Below are 14,062 nucleotides of genomic sequence, written 5' to 3'. Positions count from 1 at the left end.
ACTGATACAAGCTTCAAGCTTTCAAACTGCCAAATCTCATACAGAGATAGTACTGGCATTTCTAAGGTCGCATGGATGGAAAGTGAACGAAGAGAAAAGTTCTCTCTTTCCACTCACAAGAGTTCCCTTCCTGGGGACTCTGATAGATTCTGTAGAAATGAAGATTTACCTGACAGAGGACAGGTTAACAAAACTTCAAAATGCATGCCGTGTCCTTCATTCCATTCAACACTCTAAATCTGAATCAAGAGACCAGAAATTCTCTTCTATGGTGGCTTTATCGGCCACATCTGTCCAGGGGAATGCCATTCAGCAGGCCAGACTGGTCAATTGTAACAACAGACGCCAGCCTACTAGGTTGGGGCACTGTCTGGAATTCTCTGAAGGCTCAGGGACTATGGAATCAGGAGGAGAGTCTTCTTCCAATAAACATTCTGGAATTGAGAGCAGTCCTCAATGCTCTTCTGGCTGGGCCCCAGTTAACAACTCGGGGGTTCATCAGGTTCCAGTCGGACAACATCACGACTGTAGCTTATATCAACCATCAGGGAGGGACAAGAAGCTCCCTAGCAATGATGGAAGTATCGAAGATAATTCGCTGGGCAGAGTCTCACTCTTGCCACCTGTCTGCAATCCACATCCCGGGAGTGGAGAACTGGGAGGCGGATTTCTTAAGTCGTCAGACTTTTCATCCGGGGGAGTGGGAACTTCATCCAGAGGTCTTTGCCCAAATACTTCGACGTTGGGGCAAACCAGAGATAGATCTCATGGCGTCTCGACAGAACGCCAAGCTTCCGCGCTACGGGTCCAGATCCAGGGATCCGGGAGCGGTCCTGATAGATGCCTTGACAGCACCATGGACCTTCAGGATGGCTTATGTGTTTCCACCTTTCCCGATGCTTCCTCGATTGATTGCCAGAATCAAACAGGAGAAAGCATCAGTGATTCTAATAGCGCCTGCATGGCCACGCAGGACTTGGTATGCAGATCTGGTGGACATGTCATTCTGTCCACCTTGGTCGTTACCTCTGAAACAGGACCTTCTGATTCAGGGTCCTTTCAAACATCAAAATCTAACTTCTCTGAAGCTGACTGCTTGGAAATTGAACGCTTGATCTTATCAAAGCGTGGTTTTTCTGAGTCAGTTATTGATACCTTAATACAGGCTAGGAAGCCTGTTACCAGAAAGATTTACCATAAAATATGGCGTAAATACCTATATTGGTGCGAATCCAAAGGTTACTCTTGGAGTAAGGTTAGGATTCCTAGGATATTGTCTTTTCTACAAGAAGGTTTAGAAAAGGGGTTATCCGCTAGTTCCTTAAAGGGACAGATCTCAGCTCTGTCCATTCTGTTACACAAGCGTCTGTCAGAAGTTCCAGACGTTCAGGCTTTTTGTCAGGCTTTGGCCAGGATTAAACCTGTGTTTAAAGCTGTGGCTCCACCATGGAGTTTAAACCTTGTTCTTAACGTTTTACAGGGTGTTCCGTTTGAACCCCTTCATTCCATTGATATAAAGTTGTTATCTTGGAAAGTTCTATTTTTAATGGCTATTTCCTCGGCTCGAAGAGTCTGAGTTATCAGCCTTACATTGTGATTCTCCTTATTTGATTTTTCACTCGGATAAGGTAGTTCTGCGTACTAAACCTGGGTTCTTACCTAAGGTAGTCACTAACAGGAATATCAATCAGGTGATTGTTGTTCCATCCTTGTGCCCAAATCCTTCTTCGAGGAAGGAACGTCTTTTGCACAATCTGGATGTAGTTCGTGCCCTTAAATTTTATTTACAGGCAACTAAAGATTTTCGACAAACGTCTTCCCTGTTTGTCGTTTACTCTGGTCAGAGGAGAGGTCAAAAAGCTTCTGCTACCTCTCTCTCTTTTTGGCTTCGTAGCATAATTCGTTTAGCTTATGAGACTGCTGGACAGCAGCCTCCTGAAAGAATTACAGCTCATTCCACTAGAGCTGTGGCTTCCACTTGGGCCTTTAAGAATGAGGCCTCTGTTGAACAGATTTGCAAGGCTGCAACTTGGTCTTCGCTTCATACTTTTTCCAAATTTTACAAATTTGACACTTTTGCTTCCTCGGAGGCTATTTTTGGGAGAAAGGTTCTTCAGGCAGTGGTTCCTTCTGTATAAAGAGCCTGCCTATCCCTCCCGTCATCCGTGTACTTTTGCTTTCGTATTGGTATCCCACAAGTAATGATGACCCGTGGACTGATCACACTTAACAGAAGAAAACATAATTTATGCTTACCTGATAAATTCCTTTCTTCTGTAGTGTGATCAGTCCACGGCCCGCCCTATTTTTTAAGGCAGGTAAATATTTTTTAAATTATACTCCAGTCACCACTACACCCTTGGCTTCTCCTTTCTCGTTGGTCCTTGGTCGAATGACTGGAGGTGACGTAGAGGGGAGGAGCTATATAGCAACTCTGCTGGGTGAATCCTCTTGCACTTCCTGTAGGGGAGCAGTTAATATCCCACAAGTAATGATGACCCGTGGACTGATCACACTACAGAAGAAAGGAATTTATCAGGTAAGCATAAATTATGTTTTCTCAATTGTCTGCAAACCAGACAAAGAGAGAGGCGTTCTTATGCTATGTAGAAGACCTACATACCATGGGAGTGATCCGCCCAGTTCGAAGAGATGAACAAGGGCTAGGTTTTTACCCCAACCTGTTTGTGGTTCCCAAAAAAGAGGGAACTTTCAGACCGATCTTGTATCTCAAAATTCTAAACAAACTCCTCAGAGTACCATCTTTCAAGATGGAGACTATTTGAACTATTCTTCCTCTGATCCAGGAGGGTCAATATATGACTATTCGGAGATCATCATCAATTCCTCAGATTCGCCTTTCTGGACAGGCATTACCAGTTTGTGGCCCTTCCTTTCGGGTTGGCCACGGCTCCCAGAATTTTCACAAAGGTGCTAGGGTCCCTTTTGACGGTTCTAAGACCGCGGGGTATAGCAGTGGCGCCTTATCTAGATGACATCTTAATTCAGGCGTCGACTTTCCAGCTAGCCAAGTCTCACACGGACATCGTGTTGGCTTTTCTGATATCTCACGGATGGAAGGTGAACATAAAAAAAGAGTTCTCTCATCCCTCTCACAAGAGTTTCCTTCCTAGGGACTCTGATAGACTCGGTAGAAATGAAAATATTTCTGACGGAGGTCAGAAAATCAAAACTTTTAATCACTTGCCGAGCTCTTCATTACATTCCTCGGCTCAGTGTATGGAGGTAATCGGACTCGTGGTAGCGGCAATGGACATAGTTCCTTATGCCCACCTACACCTCAGACCACTGCAGCTATGCATGCTCAAACAGTGGAATGGGGATTATGCAGATTTATCTCCTCAACTGCATCTGGACCAAGAAACCAGAGATTCTCTTCTCTGGTGGTTGTCTCAGGACCACCTGTCTCAGGGAATGTGTTTCCGCAGGCCAGAGTGGTTCATAGTAACGACAGATGCCAGCCTGCTAGGCTGGGGTGCAGTCTGGAAATCCCTGAAAGCACAGGGCTTATGGTCTCGGGAGGAATCTCTCCTCCCGATAAACATTCTAGAACTGAGAGCGATATTCAATGCGCTTCAGGCATGGCCTCAGCTAGCTGCGGCCAAATTCATCAGATTTCTGTCGGACAACATCATGACTGTAGCCTATATCAATCATTAAGGAGGAACACTGAGTTCTCTAGCGATGATGGTTACCAAAATAATCCGATGGGCGGAGGATCACTCTTGCCATCTCTCAGCAATCCATATCCCAGGGGTAGAGAACTGGGAGGCGGATTTCCTAAGTCGTCAGACTTTTCATCCGGGGGAGTGGGAGCTCCATCCGGAGGTATTTGCCCAGCTGACTCAACTATGGGGCACACCAGAATTGGATCTGATGGCGTCCCGACAGAAAACCAAACTTCCTTGTTAGGGGTCCAGGTCCCGGGATCCCCAGGCGGTACTGATAGATGCTCTAGCAGTGCCCTGGTCCTTCAATCTGGCTTATGTATTTCCACCGTTTCCTCTCCTCCCACGTCTGGTTGCCAGAATCAAGCAGGAGAGAGCTTCGGTGATTCTGATAGCGCCTGCGTGGCCACGCAGGACTTGGTATGCAGACCTGGTGGACATGTCATCTGTTCCACCGTGGACTCTGCCAATGAGGCAGGACCTTCTAATCCAAGGTCCATTCAAGCATCCAAATCTAACTTCTCTGCGTCTGACTGCTTGGAGATTGAACGCCTGATTCTATCAAAGCGTGGTTTCTCTGAGTCATTCATTGATACCCAGATTCAGGCTAGAAAGCCTGTCACCAGGAAAATCTATCATAAGATTTGGCGCAGATATCTTTGTTGGTGTGAATCCAAGGGTTACTCATGGAGTAAGATTAGGATTCCTAGAATTTTGTCCTTTCTCCAAGAAGGATTGGAGAAGGGATTATCAGTTAGTTCCTTAAAAGGACAAATATCTGCTTTGTCTATTCTTTTACACAAACGTCTGGCAGATGTCCCAGACGTTCAAGCGTTTAGTCAGGCCTTGGTCAGGATCAAGCCTGTATTTAAACCTGTTGCTCCGCCATGGAGCCTAAACTTGGTTCTTAATGTTCTTCAAGGGGTTCCGTTTGAACCTATGCATTCCATAGATATTAAGCTTCTATCTTGGAAAGTTTTGTTTTTAGTAGCTATCTCTTCGGCTCAAAGAGTTTCTGAGTTATCTGCTTTACAGTGTGACTCACCTTACCTAGTTTTCCATGCAGATAAGGTGGTTTTGCGTACCAAACCTGGGTTTCTTCCTACGGTTGTTTCTAATAGGAATATAAATCAGGAGATTGTTGTTCCTTCTCTGTGTCCTAATCCTTCATCAAAGAAGGAACGTCTGTTGCACAATCTTGATGTGGTTCCTGCTTTAAAGTTCTACTTACAAGCAACTAAAGATTTCCGTCAAACATCTTCATTGTTTGTTGTTTATTCTGGTAAACGGAGAGGTCAAAAGTCTACGGCTACCTCTTTCCTTTTGGCTGAAAAGCATCATCCGTTTGGCTTATGAGACTGCTGGCCAGCAGCCTCCTGAAAGAATTACTGCTCATTCTACTAGAGCAGTGGCTTCCACATGGGCTTTTAAAAATGAGGCTTCTGTTGAACAGATTTGTAAGGCGGCGACTTGGTCTTCGCTTCATACTTTTTCCAAATTTTACAAATTTGATACTTTTGCTTATTCGGAGGCTATTTTTGGGAGAGAGGTTCTACAAGCAGTGGTACCTTCCGTTTAAGGTATCTGTCTTGTCCCTCCCTTCATCCGTGTCCTAAAGCTTTGGTATTGGTATCCCATAAGTATGGATGAATCCGTGGACTCGATACATCTTACAAGAGAAAACAGAATTTATGCTTACCTGATAAATTTCTTTCTCTTGTGATGTATCGAGTCAACGGCCCGCCCTGTCTATTTAAGACAGGTAGTATATTTTTATTTAAAAAACTTCAGTCACCACTGCACCCTATAGTTTCTCCTTTTTCTTCCTAGCCTTCGGTCGAATGACTGGGGGGTGGAGCTAAGGGAGGAGCTATATGGACAGCTCTGCTGTGGGTGCTCTCTCTGCCACTTCTTGTAGGGAAGGAGAATATCCCATAACTATGGATGAATCCGTGGACTTGATACATCACAAGAGAAAGAGATTTATCAGGTAAGCATAAATTCAGTTTTTTTGTGATTGACATATTGTATACATTTTCTAAGTATGTTTTTTTTTATTTTTAGTCCACATAGCTGTAAGGAGGCACCGTGTGTGCTGATTTATATCCCAGATGGTCACACAAAGGAAATGCCAACATCCGGCTCCAAGGAAAAGACAAAAGCAGAGGCTATAAAGAAAGAGGTAATTTACCTATATTCCTCTCTAACTATGTGAAAAACAGAAGGCCATGTCAAGGTCACTTCCTCCCTGGGTCCCTAACGAACAGCTTCACAGTGGATGCTTTCAACTAAAGACACTGTGATACAAACAAGCTGTACAGCTTCCCTAGAGTGCTGGTGAGCAAACAGGGCTGTGAGATTTGCAGGGTTGCAGGATGTGTGCCCAGTCCGGTTTGAGAGTGCAGTTAATTTCCTGTGTTTGTATCTCGGTGTGTTTGGTTGAAGGCATGGTTTGTGTGGCTGTAGGTTAGGGACCCAGTTAGGAAGAGACCTTGATTTGGTCCTGGGCTATCACCATTTGGCCAAATACTGTAACTAATTCTTCCATTTTGCTTTTAATATAGCTGCTTGCTTGCAAACAAGTGCCAGGCTTTCTATGTGTTGTTAATTTATTTATTTTTTATTAAAATTTTTCCTATGGGCTTTGCAACCAGACTTGACTGGGGTTAACTGCCTAAGTCCCTGAAAGCTGACTTTTTTCTCAATTGAGTTGTACAGCTTATAGGTCACATTCAAGGTGGAAAAAGTTCTGAAATGATTTATCTTTGTCTCATTTTTCTCCAACATAGGTGTGTCCGGTCCACGGCGTCATCCTTACTTGTGGGATATTCTCTTCCCCAACAGGAAATGGCAAAGAGCCCAGCAAAGCTGGTCACATGATCCCTCCTAGGCTCCGCCTACCCCAGTCATTCTCTTTGCCGTTGTACAGGCAACATCTCCACGGAGATGGCTTAGAGTTTTTTAGTGTTTAACTGTAGTTTTTCATTATTCAATCAAGAGTTTGTTATTTTCAAATAGTGCTGGTACGTACTATTTACTCAGAAACAGAAAAGAGATGAAGAATTCTGTTTGTATGAGGAAAATGATTTTAGCAACCGTAACTAAAATCCATGGCTGTTCCACACAGGACTGTTGAGAGCAATTAACTTCAGTTGGGGGAACAGTTTGCAGTCCCTTGCTGCTTGAGGTATGACACATTCTAACAAGACGATGTAATGCTGGAAGCTGTCATTTTCCCTATGGGATCCGGTAAGCCATGTTTATTACGATTGTAAATAAGGGCTTCACAAGGGCTTATTTAAACTGTAGACTTTTTCTGGGCTAAATCGATTGATTATTAACACATATTTAGCCTTGAGGAATCATTTTATCTGGGTATTTTGATATAATAATATCGGCAGGCACTGTTTTAGACACCTTATTCTTTAGGGGCTTTCCCAAAGCATAGGCAGAGTCTCATTTTCGCGCCGGTGTTGCGCACTTGTTTTTGAGAGGCATGGCATGCAGTCGCATGTGAGAGGAGCTCTGATACTTATAAAAGACTTCTGAAGGCGTCATTTGGTATCGTATTCCCCTTTGGGTTTGGTTGGGTCTCAGCAAAGCAGATACCAGGGACTGTAAAGGGGTTTAAAGCTTAAAACGGCTCCGGTTCCGTTATTTTAAGGGTTAAAGCTTCCAAAATTGGTGTGCAATATTTTCAAGGCTTTAAGACGCTGTGGTGAAAATTTGGTGAATTTTGAACAATTCCTTCATGTTTTTTCGCAATTGCAGTAATAAAGTGTGTTCAGTTTAAAATTTAAAGTGACAGTAACGGTTTTATTTTAAAACGTTTTTTGTACTTTCTGATCAAGTTTATGCCTGTTTAACATGTCTGAACTACCAGATAGACTGTGTTCTGAATGTGGGGAAGCCAGAATTCCTATTCATTTAAATAAATGTGATTTATGTGATAATGACAATGATGCCCAAGATGATTCCTCAAGTGAGGGGAGTAAGCATGGTACTGCATCATTCCCTCCTTCGTCTACACGAGTCTTGCCCACTCAGGAGGCCCCTAGTACATCTAGCGCGCCAATACTCCTTACTATGCAACAATTAACGGCTGTAATGGATAATTCTGTCAAAAACATTTTAGCCAAAATTAACCCTTGTCAGCGTAAGCGTGGCTGCTCTGTTTTAGTTACTGAAGAGCATGACGACGCTGATATTAATATCTCTGAAGGGCCCCTAACCCAACCTGAGGGGGCCAGGGAGGTTTTGTCTGAGGGAGAAATTACTGATTTAGGGAACATTTCTCAGCAGGCTGAATCTGAATTTAAATTGGAACATCTCCGCATTTTGCTTAAGGAGGTATTATCCACTCTGGATGATTGTGAAAATTTAGTCATCCCAGAGAAACTATGTAAAATGGACAAGTTCCTAGAGGTGCCGGGGCTCCCAGAAGCTTTTCCTATACCCAAGCGGGTGGCGGACATTGTTAATAAAGAATGGGAAAGGCCCGGTATTCCTTTCGTCCCTCCCCCCATATTTAAAAAATTGTTTCCTATGGTCGACCCCAGAAAGGACTTATGGCAGTCAGTCCCCAAGGTCGAGGGAGCGGTTTCTACTTTAAACAAACGCACCACTATTCCCATAGAGGATAGTTGTGCTTTCAAAGATCCTATGGATAAAAAATTAGAAGGTTTGCTTAAAAAGATGTTTGTTCAGCAGGGTTACCTTCTACAACCCATTTCATGCATTGTCCCTGTCACTACTGCCGCATATTTCTGGTTTGATGAACTGCTTAAGGTGCTCGATAGTGACTCTCCTCCTTATGAGGAGATTATGGACAGAATCAATGCTCTCAAATTGGCTAATTCTTTCACTCTAGACGCCTCTTTGCAATTGGCTAAGTTAGCGGCTAAGAACTCTGGGTTTGCTATTGTGGCGCGCAGAGCGCTTTGGTTGAAATCTTGGTCGGCTGATGCGTCTTCCAAGAACAAGCTACTAAACATTCCTTTCAAGGGGAAAACGCTGTTTGGTCCTGACTTGAAAGAGATTATCTCTGATATCACTGGGGGTAAGGGCCACGCCCTTCCTCAGGATCGGCCCTTCAAGGCAAAAAATAGACCTAATTTTCGTCCCTTTCGTAAAAACGGACCAGCCCAAGGTGCTACGTCCTCTAAGCAAGAGGGTAATACTTCTCAGGCCAAGCCAGCTTGGAGACCAATGCAAGGCTGGAACAAGGGAAAGCAGGCCAAGAAACCTGCCACTGCTACCAAGACAGCATGAAATATTGGCCCCCGATCCGGGACCGGATCTGGTGGGGGGCAGACTCTCTCTCTTCGCTCAGGCTTGGGCAAGAGATGTTCTGGATCCTTGGGCGCTAGAAATAGTCTCCCAGGGTTATCTTCTGGAATTCAAGGGACTTCCCCCAAGGGGGAGGTTCCACAGGTCGCAGTTGTCTTCAGACCACATAAAAAGACAGGCGTTCTTACATTGTGTAGAAGACCTGTTAAAAATGGGAGTGATTCATCCTGTTCCATTAAGAGAACAAGGGATGGGGTTCTACTCCAATCTGTTCATAGTTCCCAAAAAAGAGGGAACGTTCAGACCAATCCTAGATCTCAAGATCTTAAACAAATTTCTCAAGGTCCCATCGTTCAAGATGGAAACCATTCGAACTATCCTTCCTTCCATCCAGGAAGGTCAATTCATGACCACGGTGGATTTAAAGGATGCGTATCTACATATTCCTATCCACAAGGAACATCATCGGTTCCTAAGGTTTGCATTCCTGGACAAACATTACCAGTTCGTGGCGCTTCCTTTCGGATTAGCCACTGCTCCAAGGATTTTCACAAAGGTACTAGGGTCCCTTCTAGCGGTGCTAAGACCAAGGGGCATTGCAGTAGTACCTTACCTGGACGACATTCTGATTCAAGCGTCGTCCCTTCCTCAAGCAAAGGCTCACACGGACATTGTCCTGGCCTTTCTCAGATCTCACGGCTGGAAAGTGAACGTGGAAAAGAGTTCTCTATCCCCGTCAACAAGGGTTCCCTTCTTGGGAACAATTATAGACTCCTTAGAAATGAGGATCTTTCTAACAGAGGCCAGAAAAACAAAGCTTCTGGACTCTTGTCGGATACTTCATTCCGTTCCTCTTCCTTCCATAGCTCAGTGCATGGAAGTGATCGGGTTGATGGTGGCGGCGATGGACATAGTTCCTTTTGCGCGCATTCATCTAAGACCATTACAACTGTGCATGCTCAGTCAGTGGAATGGGGACTATACAGACTTGTCTCCGAAGATACAAGTAAATCAGAGAACCAGAGACTCACTCCGTTGGTGGCTGTCCCTGGACAATCTGTCTCAAGGGATGATGTTCCACAGACCAGAGTGGGTCATTGTCACGACCGACGCCAGTCTGATAGGCTGGGGCGCGGTCTGGGGATCCCTGAAAGCTCAGGGTCTTTGGTCTCGGGAAGAATCTCTTCTACCGATAAATATTCTGGAACTGAGAGCGATATTCAATGCTCTCCAGGCCTGGCCCCAGCTTGCGAGGACCAGGTTCATACGGTTTCAATCAGACAACATGACGACTGTTGCGTACATCAACCATCAGGGGGGAACAAGGAGTTCCCTAGCGATGGAAGAAGTAACCAAAATTATTCTTTGGGCGGAGTCTCACTCCTGCCACCTGTCTGCTATCCACATCCCAGGAGTGGAAAATTGGGAAGCGGATTTTCTGAGTCGGCAGACATTGCATCCGGGGGAGTGGGAACTCCATCCGGAAATCTTTGCCCAAGTCACTCACCTGTGGGGCATTCCAGACATGGATCTGATGGCCTCTCGTCAGAACTTCAAAGTTCCTTGCTACGGGGCCAGATCCAGGGATCCCAAGGCGGCTCTAGTGGATGCACTAGTAGCACCTTGGACCTTCAAACTAGCTTATGTGTTCCCGCCATTTCCTCTCATCCCCAGGCTGATAGCCAGGATCAAGCAGGAGAGGGCGTCGGTGATCTTGATAGCTCCTGCGTGGCCACGCAGGACTTGGTATGCAGATCTGGTGAATATGTCATCGGCTCCACCTTGGAAGCTACCTTTGAGACGAGACCTTCTTGTTCAGGGTCCGTTCGAACATCCGAATCTGGTTTCACTCCAGCTGACTGCTTGGAGATTGAACGCTTGATTTTATCGAAGCGAGGATTCTCAGATTCTGTTATCGATACTCTTGTTCAGGCCAGAAAGCCTGTGACTAGAAAGATTTACCACAAAATTTGGAAAAAATATATCTGTTGGTGTGAATCTAAAGGATTCCCTTGGGACAAGGTTAAGATTCCTAGGATTCTATCCTTCCTTCAAGAAGGATTGGAAAAAGGATTATCTGCAAGTTCCCTGAAGGGACAGATTTCTGCCTTGTCGGTATTACTTCACAAAAAGCTGGCAGCTGTGCCAGATGTTCAAGCCTTTGTTCAGGCTCTGGTTAGAATCAAGCCTGTTTACAAACCTTTGACTCCTCCTTGGAGTCTCAATTTAGTTCTTTCAGTTCTTCAGGGGGTTCCGTTTGAACCCTTACATTCCGTTGATATTAAGTTATTATCTTGGAAAGTTTTGTTTTTAGTTGCGATTTCTTCTGCTAGAAGAGTCTCAGAATTATCTGCTCTGCAGTGTTCTCCTCCTTATCTGGTGTTCCATGCAGATAAGGTGGTTTTACGTACTAAACCTGGTTTTCTTCCAAAAGTTGTTTCTAACAAAAACATTAACCAGGAGATTATCGTACCTTCTCTGTGTCCAAAACCAGTTTCAAAGAAGGAACGTTTGTTGCACAATTTGGATGTTGTTCGCGCTCTAAAATTCTATTTAGATGCTACAAAGGATTTTAGACAAACATCTTCCTTGTTTGTTGTTTATTCAGGTAAAAGGAGAGGTCAAAAAGCAACTTCTACCTCTCTCTCTTTTTGGATTAAAAGCATCATCAGATTGGCTTACGAGACTGCCGGACGGCAGCCTCCCGAAAGAATCACAGCTCATTCCACTAGGGCTGTGGCTTCCACATGGGCCTTCAAGAACGAGGCTTCTGTTGATCAGATATGTAGGGCAGCGACTTGGTCTTCACTGCACACTTTTACCAAATTTTACAAGTTTGATACTTTTGCTTCTTCTGAGGCTATTTTTGGGAGAAAGGTTTTGCAAGCCGTGGTGCCTTCCATTTAGGTGACCTGATTTGCTCCCTCCCTTCATCCGTGTCCTAAAGCTTTGGTATTGGTTCCCACAAGTAAGGATGACGCCGTGGACCGGACACACCTATGTTGGAGAAAACAGAATTTATGTTTACCTGATAAATTTCTTTCTCCAACGGTGTGTCCGGTCCACGGCCCGCCCTGGTTTTTTTAATCAGGTCTGATATTTTATTTTCTTTAACTACAGTCACCACGGTACCATATGGTTTCTCCTATGCAAATATTCCTCCTTAACGTCGGTCGAATGACTGGGGTAGGCGGAGCCTAGGAGGGATCATGTGACCAGCTTTGCTGGGCTCTTTGCCATTTCCTGTTGGGGAAGAGAATATCCCACAAGTAAGGATGACGCCGTGGACCGGACACACCGTTGGAGAAAGAAATTTATCAGGTAAACATAAATTCTGTTTTTTTGCCAGGCTGATGTATCTACCATAATCTTCTGATTTGTGTGCTGACATGATGAATGTAAGAGGAACTGGGATTTCTGTAGTTAAAGGGATATGAAACACACATTTTTTTTTTCTTTCCTGATTCTGATTTTAAACAACATTCCAATTTACTTCTATTATCTAATTTTCTTCTTAAATGGGAAGAGTCCACAGCTGCATTCATTACTTTTGGGAATTCAGGACGTGGCCACCAGGAGGAGGCAAAGACACCCCAGCCAAAGGCTTAAATACCTCCCCCACTTCCCTCATCCCCCAGTCATTCTTTGCCTTTCGTCACAGGAGGTTGGCAGAGAAATGTCGGAAGATTTTTATATAGCCTCTTATGAAGGGCAGTATTCTTCGAAATGGGACTGGAGTTTTAAGTAATCCTGTCAGCCTCTCAGTGAGAGCATTGGATGAAAGTTAGAGTCCGGAGATGCAGGGACAGTCTTTCTGCAAAACCATCCCGACTCATGTTAACAGCTCCTTAGCAATCAGCGTCGACGAGTTTTGCTGAATGCTTTCTTCTCTCAAGTCTATGTCAGAAGCGAGGCTACTATCTGTCACACTTGAAGGGCCTCTTTCCTTTTACTTTGATGATGTGAATAAGTAATGTAAACGAAGAAGTCAGGGTCTCAGTGGGACTCCTTTATCTTTATAAGAAATCAAGGGGTAATATCTCCTGAGGGGTCTTATTGAACAGGGGGGACTTAAATCATGTTATGTGTTTCTGTCTGCTAATGTGTAGTGTTACTTGGACCCATGGCTAGATCGGAAAATAATGGCATTTTCTTTTCAGGCTGCTCAGCCCTTGTAGGCCTTGTCGCACTTTTCTATGGCCTGCAAGCTGCACCTTGTGACGATGCTTGGTCACGCTTTTGTGCTCCATTTCCGTATTCCTGACTGCGTTGCGACGGAGAGAAGTCTGTTTCGCTAGCTGTCTGGGTCTCAGGAGGTGGTGAGTGCCCCAGCCATTGGGGGTGTCAGGTGGCATTTTTTATTTTTCTGTCCATAATTTCTATATACCAAGTTATGGAGGATTCTAACTTTTTGGAGACGGATGTCTCCGATTTAGATTCTATCTATGGCTCTGGCGCATTTACATCTTCCAGAGGAGTTGTTGCTGAGTACCTGTCAGTGTTATGCTAACCGGGGCTCGTCAGGCGTGGGATCGCCTGGCTCAGGTCATCCATCTGGGGAAGCGGTCTCCTCTGAAGCTTCAGGGGCCCAACCGTCGGGTCGTCAGTTGCCCCGGCGGAGGGAAGTCTTGCTTTTCGTTATAGACTGGCGTGCCTTCGTGTCCTGCTACGGCATGTTTTGGCAGTGCTGGAGGATCCCAGTACTAACAGGTTAAGGGATCCTTGGTCTTCTGTTCCAGACGGCAAGCTGGGTTAGATGTGTGGGGATGAAGTTAATCTCCTGGTCGTCTTCAATTTTCCTTTATTTTTTAGTATCTTATTCCAGTTCTGAGCTTTGGAAAATTGGGGTTTCTGATTGGCGGGTCCTGTTGGTGTACCCACTCTTCTTGGGCGTTCATCTGCGGGTGCTGCCCTCTTTTTATTTGATCTGGTAAGGATTTATTTTATTTATTTTTTTAAGAAGCTCATGTCTGTTATTATTTTTCCGTTGGAAAATATTTCTTCTCTGGAATTGGATACTAACGGCTTTGTGGTCGCTTAGGTACTTCCGCGGAAGTCACGTATTAAGGTGTTAGTACATTATG

At 44.7% G+C, this 14,062-nt stretch overlaps 1 protein-coding gene across 1 annotated transcript in view; it reads left to right on the top strand.

Annotated features, from left to right (window-relative positions):
* Positions 1-14,062, top strand: part of EPRS1 (glutamyl-prolyl-tRNA synthetase 1) — a 327,712-nt gene that overhangs the window by 155,455 nt on the left and 158,195 nt on the right. Inside the window, exon 17 of the mRNA XM_053712775.1 lies at positions 5,754-5,871. Within this exon, the coding sequence (XP_053568750.1) occupies positions 5,754-5,871 (118 nt within the window). The remainder of the gene's footprint in view (positions 1-5,753; positions 5,872-14,062) is intronic.

The sequence above is a fragment of the Bombina bombina genome, chromosome 4 (assembly GCF_027579735.1).
Source record: "Bombina bombina isolate aBomBom1 chromosome 4, aBomBom1.pri, whole genome shotgun sequence".
Lineage (NCBI taxonomy): Eukaryota > Metazoa > Chordata > Amphibia > Anura > Bombinatoridae > Bombina > Bombina bombina.
Note: the sequence above shows the minus strand (reverse complement) of the source record. Positions and strands in the feature narration are given on the sequence as shown.